The sequence below is a fragment of the Poecilia latipinna genome, unplaced genomic scaffold, assembly GCF_001443285.1.
Source record: "Poecilia latipinna isolate Pla-1442-1.1 unplaced genomic scaffold, P_latipinna-1.0 Scaffold191, whole genome shotgun sequence".
NCBI lineage: Eukaryota > Metazoa > Chordata > Actinopteri > Cyprinodontiformes > Poeciliidae > Poecilia > Poecilia latipinna.
The window spans coordinates 319,351-344,811 of record NW_015112807.1 but is presented as its reverse complement, the minus strand read 5'-3'; the positions used below and the strand labels follow the sequence as shown (position 1 = coordinate 344,811).

General features: G+C 38.6%; 1 protein-coding gene and 1 long non-coding RNA gene across 2 annotated transcripts in view; one reads left to right on the top strand and one right to left on the bottom strand.

The window, feature by feature from the left end:
• The window catches only part of LOC106946450 (1-phosphatidylinositol 4,5-bisphosphate phosphodiesterase beta-1), a 125,364-nt gene extending 100,205 nt beyond the window's left edge, over positions 1 to 25,159 (bottom strand). The window contains exons 1-2 of the mRNA XM_015030769.1: positions 24,668 to 25,159; positions 19,804 to 19,881 (exon numbers count right to left, since the gene is read on the bottom strand). Coding sequence (XP_014886255.1) covers positions 19,804 to 19,881; positions 24,668 to 24,766 — 177 coding nt within the window. The 5' untranslated portion in view covers positions 24,767 to 25,159. The remainder of the gene's footprint in view (positions 1 to 19,803; positions 19,882 to 24,667) is intronic.
• Positions 5,794 to 15,931, top strand: LOC106946452 (uncharacterized). The gene is made up of 3 exons (XR_001424773.1): positions 5,794 to 6,531; positions 14,726 to 14,728; positions 15,922 to 15,931. It is a non-coding gene; the product is annotated as an uncharacterized LOC106946452 (long non-coding RNA).
• Positions 25,160 to 25,461: the final 302 nt, after the last annotated feature.

Genomic DNA, 25,461 nt, shown 5'->3' with positions numbered 1-25,461 from the left:
ATCCATCAGCTGATGAATGTTCAGGCCTTGAATTAAATAAATGCACTAACTACTTTATGCAAACTGGTATAACATGAAGAGGACCCCTAATGCCCTCATGCTGTGGCTAGGAACATAATAACTTGTAAATGAATTATTCAGACAGGGACTGCGTTACACAGGCAAGAATATATCCTACAACCATATTTCAATATAGATTCTTTTCACAGCTTCTTAGTCAAAAGGTCAAAAGATCCTTGCCATGGAAGTGACGCCCGTTATCATAAACAGAGCTATTACTTTTATATAACAAAAGACACTAAAGCTGTGCAGGTGCTGTGCCCATCTCTGTAAGTGGTCCTCCACTGACACTCAGCTGCCTGGAAACATCCTGTTATGAGGGGAAGTGGCTCATGGAGAGTTGTACTTGAACTTGTTTAAGAGTTGCATCCTCTCTGCTACACCACTCATAGGTTCCTATAGAAGTGGGCTTTGCAAACTTTATGGTCAGAGATCAAAATGTGATTTCTGGGTGAGGCTAAAAGTCCCAGAACCCTGGGGATGAGCAAATCTTTTTATTATATTTGTTTACAACTCACAAGCAAAGCAAAAATGATGCTTGCCTGAGTTGTTTAGTAGTGGCTCAAAGCTGCTCTTATTTCTGGCAGGAAAATGCTATGAGAACTCTTAACTTTCTAAGAAATTTGAACTTAAAATTGACCACCATTTTTAATCCTCAACATATAAAAGTGTAGTGCTTTGCAAAAAAAAAGAAGAGAACATAAATAAGTAAATAAATTGAACTTAAAGAGCAGCAAGACCAAGTAATAGCTAAACAACTGAGGTAAACCAAGAAATAAATAAGTTAAGAACAGCTTACGTGAGTTGTATATTTCTTTAAACAGGACATATTATTTAGTAAATTCCATTTTTATCTTCAATAATTCCATGCACTACAAAATAAACGCCAATGCCTTCTGCACATAAAAGTGGCAAAGACAGTGGATAGATGGTTTAAAAATTAACCCCAGTTCATTAGGAATTTAATAATTTTGTAAAGCTCCCCAAAACACCCATCACTTATCCCTAAGGATTTTGTTATAAAAGTTTTACATGAAAGGAATGAAAAAAGTTATTCTCATAAAACACAAACTCTCTACACAATGTAACGTGATCCACAGTTGTTTAATAAATCTATTATAATTTGCAGACAAACAACAGTAACAAGTACGAGGGTTTTCTTTTCCCTTGTCCTCTTATTTCTTCAAAGTTTCAGGACGTTGTTCTTTGCTCAGGTAACCAACACACGGTTAACTCTGTGTCACAAAGCCGTTGTAATGTTTCAGCATTTTTATGTCAAATTCCACGATTCAGCTCGGTTTCTGCACCGTCAGCTGGGTTTGGATTGACATGCTGTTCAGAGCGGACCCAGACCAAAGTCTTGACTTTGAGAAATGCTGCAATAGAGCAACTCCAACAACCTGTCAGTGATAAAGTTACATACCTGATGTGCTTGAGTAACACAGGCCAAAGAGCATCTATCTTGTTTACTTTAAATTTCCTCTATTTTGCCTCAGGTTTTGGTTTCCTGACTTTTGAAAAAAAAAAAAAAAAAAATATGTACTGCTTTTTATTTTCAGGTAGGGAATATGTGCTGTAGTCAGACTACGTACATGTGAAAGCAATGAGACATCACAAGCCAGTTTTATCTGCCTCTGCTGATTCTGTGACATTTAAAGAGGTGGGAAAGGAAAGCTGCTACTGTCTTATTAAAAGAAAACAGAACTCCCATAATCTTAAGCAACCTTAAGCATAAGGCAATGATCAAGAGCAATGTGCATTTAGCATAAATATGCTTTTTTACCTGCTTCTACTTATAGTTCTACAATACAAAAAGTCTCTTTCCTTGGAAGGATTTTCAGTTTAAGTTTTAGCTTTTACATCACACTTTTTTTTCTTAAGAGGCTTTTAAAAATTCATATCCTTGATTTCCTTCTATTGACAAAATATTAAGATATTTCATCTACAAGAAGAGCTACTAACTTGACTGTATGAAAATAAGTCAGCTTTGTTCTGAACATGGTAGCTGCAAGTACTTGTGGGAGTTATCAATGTCCCTTTAATGGTTGACTGTTTTGTGTCTTAAATGCTAAAGTAATTTAATCAAAAAGGAACACTGTGACTCATTTTCATAATATCTTGACAATTTAAAAAGCTTTTACTGTGTCTCTCACTTGGATCCGTCAGGGTCATTTCATTTAACTTGAACTGTTTCGACCTAGAAACAGTTATGCAGCTTAATAATCATCCTGATTCTTGTTTTCAATAGCTTATGATTCTGAAGTAATTGGAAATGGTTTCTTAGCAAAAATAGACATTTGTGATGTTAAAAGATCATTATCGGCAAATTTAAATAGAAGTGCTAATAAAAGTATTCATTGAATGTTTTTTGTTTTTTTTCCCAGCCAATCACAAAGCTCGATCAATCAATTGTCACTATTACTACATTTGGGCATTGTCTGATATAGGCACAGTGCATAATCTCAAAAGTGTGGAGAGCAATCCCATGAATGCAATGATATTAATATTTGACTAATATGGATGCAGTCTTACAACCTTAACGTACTTTAACAAAATTTTATGTCACAGATCATCACGACGTCATTCATAACTGTGAATTGGTTTAAAATGTTTAACACTGAGAAGCCAGAAATCTCTGGAGAATAGCTCAAACTCAGTCAGAGAGTGTTAGAAGAGGAATTTGTAAGGCTTCTCTATAAGAATCAGGTCTGGACTTCGACTGGGCCATTTTAACACCCATAAATGCTTTGATGTAAATCATTTCCTTGTAGCTGTGGTTGTGTGCGCAGGGTTGCTGTCCTTTTGGAGGAAAACCTGCGACAAAGATCTCGAGCCTTTTGTGGCATCTGCCATAAACTTCCAGTGCAGTTCCCACAGACAAGCCTCCCCTCAACGTGATGCAGCTACCAAAATGCATTCACTTAAAGGAACAACGTGTTCATTGAGGCTATGCAGCTTTTGTTTTCCACAACGCAGTGACATAAAAGTTTGATTTTGGTCTAACCTCGCAAGAACACCTCCATCCAAATGTTTGTTCTGTCTTCCACATATTAAGGATTTCATTCAACAATGACTTTCTTCTTGCCACTCTTTCATAAAGGTTAGATTTCTCGGTTGTTGTTCCATCTCAAGCTGTGGAGATGGGATGTGGGAGCCGCCATATTGTGCCGCATTCTTTCTATGTTGGATAATTGATTGAACCGCGCTTTGCATGATGTACTTGGGAAATGTTTTGTAACCAAACCCTGGTTTATAGAACTGCATCCCGATTCAGTCTTTCGTCTGATTTGGTCTTCATGATGCTGTATGTTCACTAAACCTCTGAAGCCAAACGTTATAGGAGTATGAATACTTTTGTTTGAGTTTTTGGTTTTTAAATGTAGTGTACCATATAGTGCTTTCAAGTCAAGTTAGACAGGGAGAAGAATAAAAATGTATGTAGTGAAGACTGTTCTTTCACTGCCTGTGTGTGTACCCTCAAACTCTAACAAATCACATTTCAGGCATTTTTTATGTATTAATATTCCCCAGAACAGATTTATAAAAAATATTAAAATATTTTTTCACCACATCTCCATTGTTTCTACTGTCACATCATATCCTGTTATTTAACAGCAGCACACTAGTTGTTAGCGGGAAACAAAGGCAGCGCACACTGCTATGCCACTCATTCACTTCATCAGCAAGAGAATCTCCATTTACCGACAGCAGAAATAATGAGGTTATTAGAAAATTTATCTTGGTGGAATTGCAGCAACTCAGTTCCATTACAGTCTAATTGTTAAGAAACTTGCATATAAATGTAGATTAAATTTTGCCGTTCTATGATGTGGTTCAGTGCAGATAAAAAGACTTGGGTAGAAAATAAGGCATGGAAAGGTAGGCTCGCTTGACTTTGCTAATCAGTTTGAGCTTTTACTTTCTTAAGAGAGATGAGAACAGGACAAAGAGATTAGGGGTCAGAAGAAATGAAGAGCAAAATGAGAAAACCTGGAGAGGAGGGACTGAAAAGAGGAATGGTGGAAATAACAGAGAGGCTGAGCAAAACAAGAGCATGGCCACAGCTGATAATGGCTATCAGCAGCCAACACGCTCCGCAAAACAAACCAGCGTGAAGATAAAGGCTGCAGGAATCTTTGTTCCATCCATAAGAGTACAAATTCCCGCTCTCACACACACATTCACCTTGGTAGGTATGCTTGAACTGCACATACACACACACACAGATCCCACCTTATCTCTATCATTAATCTGCAGTGTCCTCAGTGCTCAGTCACTGGAAACACCTGAAGACCGAGAGCGATGATGTGAGCGGCTCCTGGGCTCCCTCTGGTCACACTTTTCCTTACTTACCAATCAAATCTTGGACACACACTTGTATGCGCAGTGATGGATGGAGTGTACTGAGGTGCGCGGGATGGATTGTGCTCCTCTGACAGATAAAACTGGGAACAAGAGTGGGACGACAAAGAAAGCAAAGCCGTTTGATTCATCTGCCCGTCATCGCTCGCTATTCTCTCCTGTCCAGCCTTTGTTATGATTTTAGCTGGATTTTGGCTTCCTCCTCCTTCCATGGCTTCCATCATATTGTTTGTCACATTTCTGCTTCCACTGTCTTTGAACGTTTGCCTCTCTTCCTCATTTGGCTCACCTTTCCTCTTCATGGATACGTACCTGCTCAGCTTCTTCTCATTTTCTCTCCCTCCTGTCTTCTCACATCTTCACAGCAACTTTCTAGTCTGCAGATGGCAGTTTAGATAACACACACACATACACACGATTTCTCCCTCCATCTCCCTCCGTCAGTCTCCAGTGCATCGTTTAATTCTGCTCCTCATCTCCTCGGCATCCTCAAGGCACAACGGGGGACGCTCTTATCTGCTGCAGTGGAACAAACATCTGACATCCCACCTCCCCGGTTCAATAGTGGGTGACACATGCAGGAATGTATAAGCTGAAAATACATGCACAAAGTCCCCAGAGAAAATCAATCAGAAAAAAAACAACAACAAAAAAAAAACAACACAGAAGATCCTGGTGGCATCTGCACATCGTAGCCTGATCTTTCTTCCTATGCCTGAATATTTTACTCTCCACAGTAAAAGATCACAAATAAATGAAAATTTCCAGATATTTGTAATTCTACCACATATATAGTCACTCTATAAGCTGAAAGTGAGCAATGTGTCAATGTGTTGCTCTGCTCGAATCCAGTGGCATATACAATACAGTGTTGGCTCTCATCCTTCATGTAACCTCATTTAGATGTGTTTTAAGTGCAAACTGCGGGGCCTTTGAAGTCAGGACAAAAGCAGGCTGCTTAAAAAAATGCATTCCTATTTTCTTTCTACAGGCAAATCTGTCTGTCTTTCTCTTTCTCTCTGCGACTCTTAAACATTATTCTTCTGATCCTGCCCTTCTCCTTGCACTTGCCTTTTCTCTTTTTTAAATCACACTGCTGGAAGGATAAAGACAGAGAGCAGAAGATGGCGCGTTGACTCAGTGAAAAGAAATAAGACATTTCTTACAGCACCAGAAATGCAGTCGTGTTATACTGTTTCTGATAGAGGCCTGTCTACATTTAAGACAGCAAGACTGAGGAAAAACAATGGAAACATACATAAAAACATAAATATAAAGTGTATAACATAACCTAATAGCTTTTACAACAATTAATTGTATTGTTGCGAATGGTTAGTTTCATACAAATGTATTTACTCTGGACACCCAGTAGAAATGTAGTCTTTTATAACAATGTATTAAAGAAGATGAATTCTGACAAGGCTATTAAAATGATATGAGGGAGAATCTTCCTTCAGTTCAGGAAGCTAAGGTTCTTATTTTAGAATTACTCTGACCATTAAACAGACACGGTTAAGGACACCTATAAGAAAATTGGATATATTACCTTATTAAAAGAAAAAAGGGAATGACATTGGATGCTTTCTTCACATTTACCCTGCCTCTTATGGCTGATGTTGACAGGACTGTGAGTTTGCCAAGCGGCTACAGAGGTAGTGATGAGCAGATGGTTAAACTAACCTGCCAAAAATCTCTTGAAAGTCATTCAACAAAATGTGGTAGAGCAGCAGACCGTCTGGCACGACAGGATATACACGGACGGCAAAGACGGTTGCTTTAGTCAGCACATCAAATCATTTTAAAATTGCTTAAGGTTCTGTAATAAACACATCTATGATGAGGCAAAAATATTCCCTAATGTTGGCTGCATAAACAAAATAACTAAAGCAGCACCAGTGGAACCAAATACTTCCAGTGTGGTATTACTTATTCAAAAGAAAAAAAAAAAACATTTAAGTTATCCTTATAAGGTGTGCTGTAGTGGCGCAGGGGTTAAGCACAACCCACATATGGAGGCTTTAGTCCTCGACGCGGCTGTAGCAGGTTTGATTGCCAGCCTTGGCGACCTTTGCTGCATGTCTTCCCCCTTCTCTCATTGCCCACTTTCCTGTCGATTAACTATCAAATAATGGCCACTAGAGCAAAAAAAAATCTTAAAGAAAAAAAAAAAGTTATCTTTATAATTACCAACTCATCAAAAAACCTTTGCAAAGAGAAGTTATCATTCTGTTAACTTTTAGCAGAGAAACTGAAGAACGGTGGCTTAAGAATGGATGCTAAAATTGAAAAACAAATAAAATTTCAATAAATCAGAATGCACATTAGTCTCTAATAATCCATATGCTGATGTAGTGGCCGTGCTTCATAGTCCGCTTACCGCCACTCGGAAGCCGGATAAAGTTTATTTGTTTTCCTGTCAGAGAAACCATAGATAATTGTGTTTGTCATCGGATTCATAGGAGACAGAAACCTCTGATGCACACAGAGTAATTATTAGAAAACCATGATGTGGTTATAAAGTGAAATCTGCTTGAAAGGTTTTATGGCCCTTTCGTTTTTTGCTGATGAACAATTAAAAATGGGTTTGTCCAAATCCGTCTCTGTCTCCACTGTAAGGGGGCAGGTGTTGTTCCTCTTCCTCCTGTTATGCATCTGTCGAGGAAGGCTCTCAGGGAGGAGCTGGTATTTTAAGTGTGGCCGTCTGCTGTGCCTTTCGTCTTGCCCCTGAGCACCTCAAAGCTGTTTAAATTTGATACCTTCATATCAGTTCACCAAACTGAATTGACTTTAGTGAGGAGTGAAGACAAGTGACCCACATTTGTGACACACTTAGCTGCTCAAGCGGAAATGGAGCCGCGCTCGGAAAAGAGGGGCATCCAAAAGAAAAAATAATATAGAGATGGACAACAGTGTTATTGACAGACATAATTACTATGTCAACCAACACTGAACCGAAACGTCAAATCTTACAGAGCAGGCGTAAGTAAGAACTTTTGCGCATTTTATGAAAGTACAACCACTAGCTCCAATGTATAAATACAGTTATGTGCAACAGGTTTCAAAAGTCAATCTGTGTTTAATTTAAAGGGAAAGCTAAATAAAATTCACCGAAGTTTGAAGTGTAACATGACAAAATGTGAAAATGTTCAAGGGCTTTGATTACTTCTGCGAGATGATGTATGACTTCAATGTTCTTTAGTACAAAGCCTAGTACTGTAAAGCACATTTAATTATTTTAAATAAATTTGGTAATATATCAAGGTTTGTAGATGCTATATTCCCCCGTGGCATTAAATGCAAAAAAGAGGATTCTGGCAAGTTATTCAGCATTTTAAAAATGAGAAACTGCATATATATGATTTTATTGAATTTTTCTTCAAATGGAAACAGCAGATGTGTGTAGTGAGAGGACATTATGGCCTCATTTGTTATCTGTGGTTTTCTGTTCTAGCAATCCAATTGACCACTCTAGGTCTTTGCAATGCAGTTAAAACCTCTTTTCCTTGTTGCTCATTAGCGCAATTGGTCATTCCTTTATGTGCAGGAAGCCCTGAAGATTGTTCAAAAGCAAAAAGCCTGTAATTGCCTTATTAACAAATTGGGACTTGAGTGTAAGCCATCAATTGTACTGATGCCTCCAGCAGAATGAATTCACTGAGGCCTTGCAACGAATGTGGAAAAGCATGTCTTACGCATCAGTTAAGAGTGGAAAACATTAGAAAAGAGAAGGGCAAAGAGGCTAAACAACAATAGCACCAAGGGTAACGAATCAGTGCAGTGTGATCATCTGCACGCCAAATAGGACAGCGAGAATAAAGTGAAACTCAGAAAGGCTAAACATGTTCATTGAAAATTATTTAAGACTTTTTTCATTTTACGGATGAAGCTTTTGAACTTAATGAAATCTTCATGTTGACTAACAAGACACTTTATCAGTCTCATTTTGCTCACATAATAAGGTTTACTCTGTCCCTTGTAAATCAACAAAAGGGACATTTTGTCATTAAGGAAGGAAGTAGTTTCCTAAATGAAAACCACTGGGCCCCTAGAAGTGAAAATAAAAATAGAAGTCAGACAAAAATGCAAAAATGCTGCTCACTTCTTCACAACTATTACTTATTCTACCCAATATATAGTTACTCTATTTAATATCAGATTGCCCATTATTCAAGTTTAATTAATTTTGAATTTTTTTCCTCCATTTTAACGCCGAAACAAACAAGGAAGTTATTGTAAATCCCCAATGATTTACAAAAAAAGCATCTTCAATTTAATCAGAACAAAATTACACAAAATTGTAGTTTCCAATTTAAGACTTTGATATGAGACATAAATGTGATTTTGCTGATGCGACAGGACACAGACGATACAGAATATTAAAGTCAGCTGTAAACATTCCCTATAATGTGTTAAGCAATTCCTGCCACTGATTATCCTCTGTTGGATGTGTCCCTGCTTGAATCCACCTGATTTAAAATGTTTGGTCATTAGCAGACTCCTGCAGTGCTTAGTGACAAAATGCAAGAATAATGCAACCATTTACATCTGGAGTATTTAAGCATAAACAGATCTAAAGCACGTACGTAGGTCGGACTCCTATGATTGGTTTACTCTCGTTAAATAAAACATCTGCGCAAAATTATTGCAAATCTATGTTTTTGATTTACTAAACCATGGAACCCGCTGCTAGAGTGTCTGAGGTTTTGTCTCCTAGACATTGATGAGGTCTGTGGAAAAGAGTCTTAAAAAATAAAACAGTTTGAACTATATCGACAAACTCAACTGACCAAAAGCTCATTTTCCATCCCCACAAGAGAATGAAGGGAACTATTCTTTGGGAGGGACTGGTATCTTCAGGGATATCTAGATTATTTTCAAGCAAATATCCATCCATCTGATGATTTTACCGTGTTCAAAACCCCATCAGAAAAAGCTTGTGGGTCACAACACTCACGTTCACTCCTCTGGTCAAATGCTGTTCCCAAAAGTCATTTAAGCGAGTGATGAGACAAAAAGATAAATGAAGATAAAACACAGAAACAGCTCGTGAAGGGGTACACAATAGATCACAAAAATATCATCATCGCAATGTCAGTGTGCACAGTATTCATATTGCAAAGGACTGTTTTGATGGCTAATAAATTCAAAGTGTTATGGACTTGGATTTTTCATGCTAATGTAATATTTAGCCAGGTGGGAAGACTCATACAGACACTTGAGTCATCTGAAGATGCGCCCAGATTAATGTGCAACACCATTTATAGAAACTCTGGAATTTTACATGCATTAGTGTTGCATCTAAACGCTCCTAAAAATTGGGTTTCTTCTTCTTTATTATATCCTTCAAGTAGCACAAAGACAAAAAACAGCAAAATTATTTATACTGGTATGAAACAGTAGAATTTCCCCAAGGCTTCCTGCAGAAGAAGTGTGGATAATTTAAAGTATAAGGTTCTGACGACAATACTCCTTCAATTCAATTTTTCATATTTTTCCCTGTGACAGCGCAGATGAAAAACTGAGGGGAAAAAAAAGAATGGAAGAAATTAATTACTGAGACGGAAGTGTGGTCCACACTGCATAGTTTCAATTACAACAAAGGAAAACCGAATTGCGTAACAAAACGGGGAACATTTGCTTCTCTGCTTAGTTTAAAACCCGTGAAGAAAAAGGGAAAGAACATTGATACTTGCTTTAATTGAAAAATGAGCAGGATACGCATTTAAAGTTTCCTTTTAAGTTTTAAGAGCCACTTTAACACAAAAACAAACTGATGAGCAACGGAAGCCATTAAAGGTCTCCATCAAAGCGTCAGATAAGAGAGAATGGAAGTTTGATCTGGGCTTTAAAGTCTTTCCACTGAATGCTTTAATTTGAAAGGGCTCTCAGAGGAAAGCAGCCACCTGGTTTGGAGCAGGGATGGCAGTAAAATCCTTGCCGGGAGGGGGGTGTTACGAAAAACAAGCTGTTGGATTGTCATGGCAACTGGGCTTGGTTATTGCTTTAAGTAGATAGGAGGAGAAGGACAATGGAACAATTAAACCTTACAGGATTCTTGTATCTTTTAGCTAAATGCATTGAGACGTAGGGCTGCATAATATATTTAAAACATATCGTCATCACAATGTCAGTGTGTGCAGTAATCATATTGGAAAGGACAGTTGCTTGCAGGGACACAGAGACAGACAACCATGCACACACACTCCTAGGGAAAATTTAGAGACCAATTAACCTGACAGTCATGTTTTTGGACTGTGGGAGGAAGCCGGAGTACCCGGAGAGAACCCATGCATGCACAGGGAGAACATGCAAACTCCTTGCAGAAAGACCCCGGGCTGGGAATCGAACCCAGAACCTTCTTGCTGCAAGGCAACAGCTCAACCAACTGCACCACAGCCCACAGACTAACCATTAATGAGTAATTTAATCTTAGTATAAATCCAGAGAAGGCCTCAGAGGTTTGTAAGAAAACAATGAAGACCAAGAAATGCATCAGACATGTCAGGGTCTTCAGTACACACTTTTCCAGGCTCAGCTGTGTAATTCGCTGAGTGAGAGAGCGGTACACTCTGAATGGGTCATTGCAGGGCAACACAGAACAAAAGACCCAGCGTCCACACACAAACCTGAAAATCCTTCTCCATTTCTGAGGTGCAGATCACACAGATCCCTATATTTACAATACATCTACATGTGCTTTGCATCATGCCTTCAGACATAGCTTGAAGACAAGTTGAAATATCAGATAAGGATTAGCGTGAGACTTTTTCAGGAAAAATTTAACAGCTCCAGAAATTTAAGTTATTATTTATAACTACTCCTGTATTTATAATATTAGCTGGGTTAAACCTGTAAGACAACAGCCGCAGACGGACAATAAAGCAAAGAGGAAGCAAAGAGGAAACAACCCCGCACAGGCTGACGTTGACAGGTAATGTAGGGCTCTGCTCACAGATCAGTTCTGTCTCTGCCATGCAAATTTATAATCAACAGCGACAGGAGCAGCTTGGGCTCCGTTGCACATTTAAATCTATTCAAATCAAGCTTGGTTTGGGGAATTTTTTTTTTCAGTGTGAAAGGTACAAACTTGGGCACAGCTATTACATGGATGTGGTTTGAAAGTTTATGTTGGTTTAATTTATTTACTTTCTACAGGGTTTCTAGAACCCTGTAGGCTATAAACGTAAGTAGTTGTATTCCTTTAACACTGTATTCACACAACCAAACAAGTTTGCTTAAGTGTTGGCAAATATTTTACAGTTTTTAATAAAAGCTGATGTGGTAATCAGCTTTTATTAGACAATAATAAGAAACTAAAACAAAAAAATAGACAGAAAGAGTGGAACAGAAATAGACAAAAAGAAAGTGTATCAGACCTGATTCAATTTACCGTAATCACTTTTAACCATGCATTTCAGGGAGCAAGATCAAAAAGTCCTTACAGTGCAAACAGTGAGGCATCCTTATTTTATGTTACAAGAGAGGATTTTCTACAGATACAGATGCTATAATCCAGAAAAGACATGGTTTATGAGAGTTGTTTGCATCTGAATCAAGTCATACTTTCTCATTTAATTCTTTATTTTCCATTCCCTTCCTTGCCTCACAGTGGGCTTTTCTGTCATTATAGAGCATCAGTTTTTAGCAGACAAAGTCAAACTGCAATCTTTGTGAAGAGAGATGGCTGACATGAATCCACATACCAGAGATTATGCATGAATAAGTGGTGAAAAATAGGCCAGTGTAAATGTTATAAATACCTGGACTCATGAGATATTGAGAGGATTAATCAACCTCTTCATTCTTCTGTCGTTTTTAAACAAGCAGCCAAATACGTTATGCCTGATTAGACTAACACAAGCTGTTGTCTTACAACAAACAGGCCTCTAATCCAGAAATATGATCTATTTATGTAATAAACCTGTAAAATGGCTTGGCTGATTTAATTTTAGGAGTCTAATTTTGTTTGTCTGGAAAAGGGTTGATTTTTATTATGCACGACAAGAAGGAAGGTTTCTCCTGCAGCTTGTGCTTTACAGCTACAGGTTATTGTGATGGAGAATTTCTGGACCAATTCAGACCCCACATGGAAATGCCTAATATGAAAGTCAAAATATTCTTTTTGTTCCATCTCACCTTTTAAATCCCTAATTATCAACACTAAACTCCATAAATGTTAGAGGCAAAAACAATATCAGTAATTTCAAGTTGGGAGATAGCAGATTCCTGTTGTTACTTGGATTCGGTGTCTTACTGTTGGTGCTGTTCTTTGCTGCCAAGTCTGAGCTGCTTGACTGCTGCAACACCTTTGTTTCTGTTACCGTGGCAGACTCTGCTGAAGCTTTGGGAATCACATTGAACAACTTTGGCAATGGGAACCGTTTAATCAGCCAAAGGACTCTAAGATGGCACAGAAAAAAAGACTCCCTTATGCAGCTGCAGCAAAAGGTTTTGCGAACAAACTCTCGTCCTTCTCTAGAGTGTTTCTGTGTGGCTGCCTGTTTGAGCATGTATTGTTCAACAACCCAATAGAGGAGAAAGCTCCTAATCTGCATCCAGGGAGAAGTTGTGATGCAAACAAAGCTTGCTTGAGGCACTCAGGAAGTGTTCGGTCTAAAACATTTGATAATGTTTTCCTGCTTTTGATTCTGCATTTTTCAAAATGGCTTCTCACTCATCACAGCCAGCAATATGACGAGCTATCTCAATATACAGCTCTTCACTGCAAAGACATTAAATGACATTTTTTTAGAATGTCTCTGTTCAGAAAACTAAACCCAACACTAAACTTCAAGACATAAAATCTTAATCTTACACTTATTTTTTTTTTTTTAAGTTCAAGATTGAATACTTTTCATCCAGCATTGGGTGTAAGTATCGTCTCAGTTTGTAAACGCAGCAACTCGATGGACAGCTTGTTACTTAATGTTTGGGTGTGGTTAATATCAACTACGCAACAGCAAAATAATAATGTCATCACAAACAAGGAAAAAAACAACCACAGCCTGTTATTTCAAATAATATAACTACAAGCTTTAGTAACTAATTACTGAGCTACAAAAGACAGAGGAGGATTTAAATGTAGTCCTGGTAGCTTTAAACTACCTGATCCAGTCATTCTGAAAATAAAATGTCAGACTAACCGACGTCACCAAAATGTGAAATATGATAACGTTTCTTATCCATGAGCTTTGTCATATTCATTTCCCTAATATTTCTCATCCACACTCACTCCCTTTCACTCACGACCGATACAGGTGAAATATGGCCTTTGTGTGCCCAGCTATAACTTGGCAGAGGCCGCAATTCACTTTCAGTCGATTGGCTGCAGATTTATACCTTGTCTCTCCACCCCATATAGTTGCTGACGGAGGTGGAGGAGCAGCAGCCTCTGTAATCACGGAAAATTGCTGTGTGGGTAAAAAACAGACGTGTGAGCTCTGCTATGACAGAGCTGGGAGGAAAAGGTGTGTGGTTTTGTTCAAGTGTGCATTAAAGGGCTGGACTCTTGCTGTGCATTAGCTCAATTGGAGCTTCATTCAAGAGTCGGCCGTCGCATACCAGCTGCCAACTGCGTAAGTCTGGTTTTGGCCCGGGGTGGCCTGTGCTTCACCTCTGAACATCATTCAGTGCCATACGCCGAGTGCTTGTCAAGGGAACGTCCTGAAATTGGCACACTCCCGAAACATAAATCTCCCGAGAGAAAGTGTTTAACCTTTTGTTACAACCACAGCCTGCTTAGCGGGATATACACAGTCGCATACACGCGCGCGTACACACACACACACACACACACACGTAGACGGAAACAATGATATCAGTTTCCAAGTGGCAATGTTCCTCAGAATATGAGCGGGCGACGAGAGAGAGAATGTGACATTTCCAAGGTGTATGCTGTCACAAGGCAACCATGGCAACTAAACTAAAAGGGTGTTAATTTAACTGAGTCACTCCACCTCTCGGTGTTGTACTGCTCCATTGCTCCTCCCACTAAAAGCAGCGACAACCACGAGACGTACGAGTGTATTTTTAACCTGTGCAGCCACCTGTTCGTGCCTGACATTACCACAGCATGATTCCAAACAAGTGGAGGACTTCGGGTTTACAGCAGCCTCCGTCAAGTGTTAAGCTAAATATAAGTGTCCATCTTTAAAATGGTGCGTATAAATGTGGTCATCTGAGCTGAATCAGAATATCTAAGAAAAGACTTCCTCTTGTTACCATGACTGTAACTGCAACAAAGTAATAAAACAATAAAAGAAATCGAATGCAGCTTCAAATGCAGATAAAAATAAAGTGCAAGGATGTTCTTTGCAAATTTTCGCTGGTTTTGGCTTTATCCACCTTTTAGAGCAGCACAATAAATCAAACTAAAATCCTCGTCACAATGGCAATGTGTGCAACATCAAAGACACAAAAGACAATGCTGATGCAATTTGTGGCACATCAACATATTGTGAACACCACGCATTTACATTTTATATGGTGATAATATATTTGGCCAGATGAATGGATTTGGCCAAGATGTCATCCAACATAGAAAATAGCAACTTCTGGATAGTGCTGGCTGAGAAGGTAAAAAAAAAAAATGCAATCTATTATCTTCTCTAGGTAAAAACCTTTTTTTTCAGTCACAGAAGCAGAAAGGCCAAAACATGGGAGGAAGTATTTTATTAAGTTCTTAACACTGGCCCCCAAAATATTCCTGTTCCTGGTTTTCCAACTTAAAACGACTTCTTTATAAGGAAAAAAAAAATCATGAGTTTTATTAATAACTGAGAAAACTATTATCTGTGAATACACACAAAGCTGTTAATACATTCCTTATGTGTGATGGGACATCATCTATTTGTTTTTTCCACTTGTGAATTTGTGAAAAATGTTTACTGAAGCCAGTCTTTCAAAAGAAGAAAGAGAACCTGCAGAAACTAGAAAGAAGCTGTCCGGATGAACTATGAACCAAAACACATGCAAACGTGGGAAATTTATTGCAGCAATAATTTACATAGCCGTGTCCTGAGTGAGAATGTAGCAGTGTGAAGCATAACAACACAGCTAGCACCTCTAAACAGTTTACACCTGTTACCAAGCAGAGAAAGTGAAACACCTTGGAGCTACACCAGACTGCTGCATTTGAATTCTCCGCAACAGAACCAGCTTTGTCAGAGGTTTTGCTTTGGCAAGAGTCCAATAGCGAAGGGAGGGACGTGAAAAATCAAATTAAGCTTATCATTAGATCCAGGCTCTTTAAGCTCATGTGGTGAGTTGCTGCCATTGACAGGTTACATACATTTCCTTTACAGTTCCCTGAAAAGTCACATAATGGCTGGATAAATGTGTGTTTTTACACTTCGACAGGATTTACCACAGGACGCTTGAATACCACAGTACTAGAGAGAAAAAAAGAAACGCTGAAGATCAGAGACGGGAAAAGACGTAACAAAAATGAAGAAATATTTAACACCTATTGCAAATCTATTTCACGATCAGTATTATCAGGAACATGTTGTATAAAAACTGAAAAGTGAATCTAAAGTTCCTTTCTTGCGCAAGTGGGTGAAGGTATGATGCTGTCGTCTGGTACAATTGCAGCTCCAACACAGTTATATAATATATTATTTAAAATCAATCCGCAAACAATCATGTTTTCAGAGCTGTGTTTTTTTTTCTTGTTTTTGTTTAATGAAAAGTTTAGATTAATAACTCATTTAGATTGCCACACCTGTTAATCATGGAAGGACTCAATTACTGTGAGACCATAGTAACAGAAATATTATTCTTTTTTTTTTGTTTAAAATCTTGTGGTTACATCAGAAAACCATGTGCTAAATTGTTCTAACAGGGTCAACAAAGCCTTGTTCTGGCAAGTGTCCATTACTAATATTCCATGCTTCATTAATATATTCATTAACTAAAAAGGGGTTTTCTCTCACAGGACGGAACAAGTATTCAAATATTTAAACAACTCTGTAGTTTGGGAATGGGACTTTTTTTTCCTGCCAAACTGGTTGTAGTACTGGTTTAGAAAAGTAACAATCAAACATTCACTTGCATTGATGTATTAATCTACCAATCAGGATTTTAAACAACCTTCAAAACCACTGACTAGGTCCTCAAATCTAGGATTGAGGATCCCACGTATGACTGCAAATCAAACTAAATGACAAAAGTAATAGCAGCAGCCCATATTCTAAGTGTTAGAATGGGTGAAGCATAGTACCTACATTACTTACGTTGTCTATTTAATTAAGTCATGACCACTAGAAGAAAGATTTTTAGTGACAAAATGGTCTAGCACCAAGCTGGTTATCTAGCAGTGGGAAACTTTTTTTTTTTTCACACTCTAGCATCAGGTTTGGTTTAGCACTGGAACCACTTTGCTTGCCCCAAATGAGTGCTGCTTCAAGAAGTTCATTACACAGTAAAACATTAAGTACAGGAAATGCCTAAATCCATCAGCGGTAATGACAGTTTAAAAGTCAGCGCAGTTGGCACACTGAGTACAGTTCTGCTTTGCTTCTGAAGAATCCAAGGAATGCTTTTACTCTGCAGGCCACCACAAACACCCGTAACAACTGGACAAAGCATTACAGCTTGCTCAAATCGGTCTGCTGCACAGATGTCTAATACCATAATGAATAAATGTTAGCAAAACACACGGGACAAGACATCTTCACAAATGCATACAAACACACAGTGGCGCAAAGCAAGATAGTGGATGCCTTTCTTTATGCCCTAATAGAGTTTTGCCTAGGCTTTGCTTGGTATCAGCTTGAGTTATTATGTGCGAGCTGCAGGATTGTTCTCAGTGCTGGGAGACAGAGCAGACATCCACATCCATAAATACACACAAGCAGATCCAGACACATTGATGCAAAAGCCTCATCATTCCAACTCCCTGCCTCATAATGGAGGGACAGGAAATAATAGTGAACTAATGCCAACCTGTCCCAGACTCTCAATTTTCTTAGCGAGTAACACTCACAGTTTATCTCTCACTTGCTCTCTTCCCTTGTTAATTGCTTAATAGAACCGTTCACTTTCCCTGCAGACACTGCCTCTTTTTCCACAGACAGTGTATTATTTACATTAGGCTGGCAACTTAATCACATCCTTAGCCTGTTACAAAGCAGGAGTTGGAAGACTCCTTGTGTGCCGAGGTTAAGTCTCGGTCAGCACTCCTGTCTGTGCTCTGCCATCACAGCAGTAAAATATGCTCATCTAGGAAAGCATCAAATCAATTCTTGCTATTAATTAGTCTCCGCCAGACTAACACTGCTGATAAAGTTCTACACATAAATAGAACAGGAACACATTATGTCTATCAAGCTGTTTGGAGGCGTTGGACAAGCAGATCTATGTTCAAATCACTAAAGTCCCTGAGCTCAACAGCTGTACTGCATATCCAAATAAACAGAACAAACTGGAAGTAGTGCAAATTATGCCCACTTTTACCAAAGTAAGCTAGGAGGAAGTGCTTTGTCACATCAGAGGTACTGCTAAAAAGCCCATTGAGGGACAAGTGCTGCGAATTAGCTGTTGCTATTGCACTATGACGCAGACATGGGACTGATGTTCTGTTCAGTTTGTCTATGTGTGTCTGTCCCTAGCAAATAAACTTAATAATCAACATTAGCATTATCAGACAGAGGTAATTTCACAACATTGCTCCTGGTGTCTTTCGGTAATAACTGAAGGCACAAAATAACAGAGTATTCTCACATGTGTCATGTTAAGCACTCCGGGTGAAACAGTTTTTTCAACACAGTTCTTTTACTGCTTAAGCCACACCTTCCTTTGTGGGAACGGATCAATTTGGCCAAGCACAAAATGGCAGGCAACTGGAAGGTATAACGATAGAAAGTGCAGTTCAGTCTGGATCTGTGTGTGTGTGTGTGTGTGTGTGTGTGTGTGTGTGTGTGTGTGTGTGTGTGTTTCTTTTTCAATGTAAGCACAATAAAGTTACCCTGTGTTTGTAGTAAACATAGCCCAAGAGTTTGTAACAGATCTCCAACAAATAAAAGTGTCCGACGAGATAGATTAATGAGGCCACAACGACAACAGAGGGCCACCACACAGTCCACTTTTCAGTACTGCATTCAACATAATGGCCGGACAGTGGAATAGCTGAAGTTATTGCTTGTTACAACCAGATCATGATTTTTGATTTGGTAATGTTTCAAAGAATGAAGCACACTACCATGGTACAAAAAGGTTTCTGAAATTATGGTTTCATGCTGCTGTTTTCATACAGTTGTGACGGTTTAAGGCCACAAAAAGTGCAGAAAGGACCAGTGTGTGGATTACAGTGCAACACATTTTTGTCACTCCCCCACATGTTGCTGCACGCTACCGGCCAGATGGCTGAAAGAAGAATCCTGCACTTTTCTTTCCTCACTTAAAAGACAAATATAGTTGTTTGTAAAGACTTCCCATAGCAAAAAACACCGGCACTCGTACACAAACAAAAACAACACAATTGATCACTCTTATTAAGGCAGCTTAGACCAACTGATTAAAGAGCTATTATCCACTTCTTGTTACTCTTTAAAGAGCAAAATGCTGAAAAGGTATAGACCGTCCTTCTTAACTGAAATGGTAGTTTGTCCATATGTCTTCTTATGCCTGCAATTCAAAAGAATTACACGCTTTGTACAACAGCAATGTTTTGATAAACAGCAATGATTATTACGTTAAAAATAGTTTAGCAGTAGGAGGAGAATTTGTTTCTTTATAGTTTAAAGAAAAGCAATGAAATATACTATGATGCTTACATTTTTCAGATGAAAGTTTTATAACGTCAAAGAAATATGGCGTGTCTACCTTTTTTTTAATCATTTTGTGAGAATCTCATGACAGCCACCTATTATTTAACCTGCATCATGCAAGACTACATTATAGATTGTTTGTAAGCACAAAGAGCTATCTTATTTTTGTAACCTGCAGATAAATGTTTATATTACTTCCTAACTTTGACACTTGTTCAAATTTAAGCCTGTGAGTCTGATTTTTTTTTTAAAGCAACTGCAACAACTACAATATGTTCTTCACAATTTTGCAGTTTTGCCTGTTGTCAGATTGTTAACATAGTAACAAATGCCTGTGATAGTTTGTCCTTGCATTGCATCCATCAAAGCACACACAAAGCCTTCAGACTAGCAATAACACAAAGAATACACAAGATTCCAACCTAATTGTAAGGTTTGATCATTTCACAACAGAAATGCGGAAAACAACTGTTTATGCCGCTGCTGCTGCAACAACAACTAAATGTTACATAAACCTAATAGAAGAATGTTGTTTTCTTGCAGCTTTGTAAGCATGTAGGTCAAGATTCAGACTAAAAACCCTTCGACAGACTTAAAAGCTTGGTGTTTTTACCTTGTTCTGGTCAATCCAGTACAGGAAGTAGCCTTTGGGGTCAACTGTTAGAGTCACAGGGGTCACAGTGGTGGAATCCTGTAGTAAGAAAGACAAGACATCTGGAGTCAATTAGCGTGTCACCATGTAACACTGCATCCCTCTTGTGGCTTATACGCAAGTACATATGACGGAATATTCCCTGGGGTAAACCGGTTAATTTTCCTGTCAGCATCAAAGCATACTTTTTCTCCCCCCCAACAACACTTGCATTCCAGAGTCTGAAATGACATTAAAACCTCTGTTTATGTTGCACTTTACGCACAATCCTTTTCTTATAGGGTACTTTTCAATTCATGACGAGGCACTGCCACAAATGACCAGCTCACTGGCGTGTGAGTGTAATTGCTGCGGCTGCACTCATGGCTGCAGGTTGTTTTAAAGCTGATGTTACCATTTTCCCGTCTTGCAAAAGGGGAAATGCTTTCCCACAGCTTCTATAGAAAGACGGTCCCATGTTTCACAGACACAGTTTGACCCTGAGGCGCACATGGCAACGTCAGATATTGGATGCCACTATAAAAAGAAAGAGGCTTTGCCCTTTTTTTTCTTTTTCTTTTTTTCCCCAGCATCGCATTGTGGCAGCAGTTCAGCTGAACAGCAGCATATTGCCCTCTTCAATCAGACATATCTGTGATATCAGTGAAATCAAACCATATTTGCTGCACGGAGCAACAAAATCTTCAAAGTGTCTCCATGAGGCAACTAATGAGGTCCCTAACACAGCATTTGGAGGCAGAGCTAATGGCGAGACTGTATCTGTTTGTGTGACCCCATGGCACTTAATGTTCAACATATCATGAAACCATTCGACTTGGAGCTTGTAGACCTCGGATCCAACTGTACTGTGGTGCAGAGAACAATAATAAATAATTTTATTGTGTTGAAATAAAATTGCTTCAAAAGAATAAAACATCGTAGAAAAAAAAATCACACACTTACTCCGTGACTGAGCAATACTAAGATCCATGTGGACACTGAAGAGGTTAGAGGGAAAAGCGAATACAGGAAGAAAAGAACTGAGTGAAAAGTGAATGAATGACATGTTCTGAGAAGCATTTGCTATAGGGATGCTCACTATGGCAACTCAACATTCATTTGAAATCTAATAAAGACTCGCAAGTATCAGTTTTGGTTGTGCACACATGATTGCACAATCTTTGTAGGCTTGACTGAGTGAGAAAAACCTGCATGGGGTGATAGTAGAACACCCCGCTTTATGCTAGTGCTTAGTAAGGGGCATGCAAACCTATTCATACTTTTTCTTTCATTTGTTGGTGGGTCACATCCACCAGCCCAAATAATTTGAAATTGAGGGTGATAGAAAAAAAATACAGAGAAGCAGAAAATTGTGAATTGTGGAAGATAATTATAAATAGGAAAGTGCAAATTTATATTTCTTGTTCATATGGATATATGTTTTGTGGGGCATCAGGATAAAAGAACCATCACTATTTAGATTTTCATTCTCCCGATATGCTCATTTGTGTTACTCTATTACATAAAATCTTCATAAAGTCACTGTCTGCCTTTAAGTTACTCCAACTCCACTTTTACTGATAAATAAAAATTTCCCGCACTCAATAAACACATCAGTGATTCCTAGAAAATGAATTAGTAATGAAGTGGATCAACAACTTTTAGTCAAAACGTTCGCATTTCCATTAAACCAGTTCAAGCATTTATGCAGTGGGACAGGATGTGGCATTTGATGGATTGGTTCTGATGTTAGTGGAAGGAATAAAGGATGGTTTGTGAGCTCTGGGAATCAACCTAATGATGTGAGAGCAGTCATTTTCACCAGCTTCTTAATGTCTTAACTCTCCACAGCCACCATAACAAACACATTAAGCTATTATGGGCTCTAAGTGAAGATTTTCTCTTGGGACTGAAAAGAAAAAAAAAACCCACACAGAAACTTCCAGTGGTTTGTATCATTGCGTTTCATTTTTCTAAGAAAAACCAACTGTTTGTGTGTTCCTTTTGTTTTCAACAAATGTCTATTGTTTCTGGTGAGCCAAGAATGAACATTTCCCATCTGCTTTTAGTTTAGCTTTTTTTTTTTTTCTTATTAATGTCATTTGTCTGGACAACCTTAGCAAGCTGTGGTCTTATTTTTGTCAAACAAAGGGCAGAATGAATGACAAAAGTACACACCCTGAGGTCACTGGTCCCTGCCAAGAAAGACTGTCATTATTATTATTATTATTTTTTTTTTAGCAAAGCATCTGTGCCATTAGCGCTCACCTAAGGGGGAATGTTACTGAGTAGATTTGAGTTCTGCACATTTCTGGTCTGTCTCCTAATGACATATCCTGCTACTTACACTGGATTTTAAGCTCCCTTATGCAGACAGATAAGATCTCTTTCAGAGTGCATCATACAAAAAATGGGGATGATTCCAAAGTAACCTTTTTATAGATCCAGTATGCGTGTGTGTGTGTGTGTGTGTGTGTGTGATATATATATATATATATATATATATATATATATATATATATATATATATATATATATATATATATATATATATATCTTCCACAAATCATAATGACAAATTAGGTTTTGCCTTAGCCTCCATTTATCAATAGAGGCGCAACTAGTTTTTAGCATTTGTCATTTATTGATAATCATGATCAAATGACAAATCAGATATTGATTACTGATTAGTAAATGCATCAAAGCAGTATCATGTCCTGATGACAAAAATGCTTTAAAATGTGAAAGACTTTACTAAGGGAAGTGTGGTGTTTAAAAGTTGCTAGATAAAAGAAGCTTTTTGAAATAAAACTTTTTTTTTGTAAAATGTCTTCAGTTCATTCAGGCAATGGGATAGTGTGAGTAATACTTCCAGCAGATAACAGGAAGGCTGAATTTATCACAGGAAAGTCGCTCCATTTGATCATGTTGAGCTTTCAGCTTTTGTCTGAACTGATGACAGCTTTTTGAAAGTTGTTATAGTCAACAGTTTAATTTGAAATGACTGAAACAGTTCAATAGAAATGCAAAGCGTCTGACTGACTTAGTTAAAACAAATAATATGCAACCGCCTTTCTGTGGGACTTCGGCAAACATTTAGAGGCGATCAGATTGTCCTTTCTTTCCCCAACAGTCTTGTGCTGGAGTTTTCCTCCGTTTCTCATACTGCCTGCTTTTCCATAAAATCATAGCTGCTGTTCATATATAATATTATTGTATGTGATTTCTGCACCATGAACAAATTTTACATCATTCGTGCACCTCGCGAGAAGCACAAAATTTAATTTTCGGCAAAGTAGAAGCATAGATAAGTAAAACCCACATCAGAGAAAAGCATAAATGAAAGAGGCACATCCATATCTTGTTTCTTGTGACCTACACAATTTCATGTGGGGGAAAAAAATTGGAGAGAAACCCCAAACCCAAAGCTGTTATAAAAATAATAATAATAATAATTTAATATAATTCTTCTCCACTTTCAATTCGTTATAGCTCCCCTCTCTTAATTGGGCTTCCTATTCCGCTGTGATTCTTTCCACGAAATGACACGGGAAGGAAATGGGAAGGACCTGGATGGGAGATGACCCAGAGAAAGTATCTGAGGGTATGTCTGTATTTCACAGGAAAGGCCTGGCAGGCATTTGGCTCTGGAGATACAGCTGCATGTGCCAAAGACTGCAAACACGGCCATTTGAGGAAACGACTCACACTTGACGCCCCATTTTACAACAAAGACAAAGCTGATGGAATGACCACTCTTTGGCTATTAAATTAAAGTGTTTCACAAGTCCTCTGATGATTGACAGAGTGGAATGTTTGCGAATGTGCATGATTTCCTCACTGCCGTCTGGACTGACTGTATTCGCACTTCTGCAACCCTCATCCATCTGTGCTGTGCTTGGCTCACCTGGAGTCAAATAAAATAACATGCATTTTCACCAAGAGGCTTGTGAATTTATATTTCAAGATGGCCATAAATTAAAAGAAAGATCATTTATTAAGGCCACTATAAAGTGTACAAGAACTGTGAATTAAACAAATTTCAGATTTCTTTCACTAATAATTAGAGTACCCCCACCACTTAAAGCTCATTTCCAGGTGTTGTTAGTAGAGGGGAAAATATTCCAGGAAAAGGGGAAAAACATGTTTCAAATATAAATAATCACATGCAAATCCTCACACTGTGCACAGGCCTGCACCCAGGTTGAGGAAAGAAGAGAAAAGCACAGTTATTCAAATTGGTTGTAACTGGATCACAACAAAAGTCCCTTTCAATTTCTACTTTTGATGTCAGCAACTTGAACTTCATCTGAAGAGTGGCAGCTTTGTCTGAAGTCAGTGCAAGATTAGTAGAGGTGAGTGTTCATCTATTTCTTGAGAAAGGTGATTCGGTTTGAAATTTTACTGAACTTAAGTCTTTTCATGTCAACTACAGTGCTGGTGTCCATATAAACCCATAAAAATAAAGTGAACAAGCAGAAGTAAGATGAACTGTGAAATGTCAATTTCATTGACGCACGAGCTTTGGAAAAGGCACGTGCACTCACTCGCGTGTACTCCTACAAATACTCTGCATTAAGATGTAAACAAAGCGCATGTCAGGGTGCTGCATTCTTGCAGCATTCCTAGATTAAAGCATGAAGGTAAAGCACTGAGCCCCTGTCACTGCAGTCCCCACTGCAAATACATACTCGCTATGTTGTTGCATGAGTCGCTTAAAGATTGTGTAACATACTACATTGGACCATGTGCATGCAAATAAAGCGCATAGAAATTATGCAGAGATGTCGTCATAATTAGAAATAAAAAATAAAAAATACTGCCGGTGTGTCTATCCATTACTTACATCATCCCATTTCATAAATTTGCTGCCCTTTCGGAGGCACTCCGGCACGGACACTGGTTTGAGCTGCAACGCATGAACTCCAGGCTGTGCCCCAGCCATTGACTCATCCACTCCTCTCGACGCACGGCACGGCCAGAAATGTATCTCTTCCCTCTGTTCTTCTTTTATGTCTCCACGTCTCCCTCCTTTTTTTTTTTTTTTTTTTTTTTTTTTTTTTTAATCCTCTCAAAAGCCGGGAGATGGAAACCCACTATCAGTACTGCTTGTAGTATGTCATGCCCGCAGTGGCGGCGGCGGCGGTATCGGTGGCGCGTTTCGGTTTTGGAGAGCTGGAGAGACAGGCGCAGGCGCAGCGGAGCGGAGCCACTGACTGACTGACTGAACGACTGAATGACATGCAGCTAAAAACGAGCTTCCAGAGAGAGACAGAGCAGCGGAGAAAGAGGGAGGCATCTGAATGAGTTTCACGTCTGGTTTGAAATTGGAGCTACAAGTCAATACCAAGACAGGGTCGATGCTTTAAGTGTTCTGGCGCCTCCGTGTGTCCGTGGCAGTACGATGCGCGCGCACTGGCCCCAAGCTGATAAATTAGATGTTATAGTAGCAGGTGCACACAAGGCTGACACTGTAATAACGCTATATAGTACCAGGAATATTATTCCTGTTTTGGTAGATGGCAGGATGTGCTTTTATGATGAGGACTGTCGAGGGGGAAATGAAAAATGAAAAATTTCCTCCAAATTTTCATCAAAAATTAGATAATGAAAAACTTAATTTATTTCAGTAATTCAAAA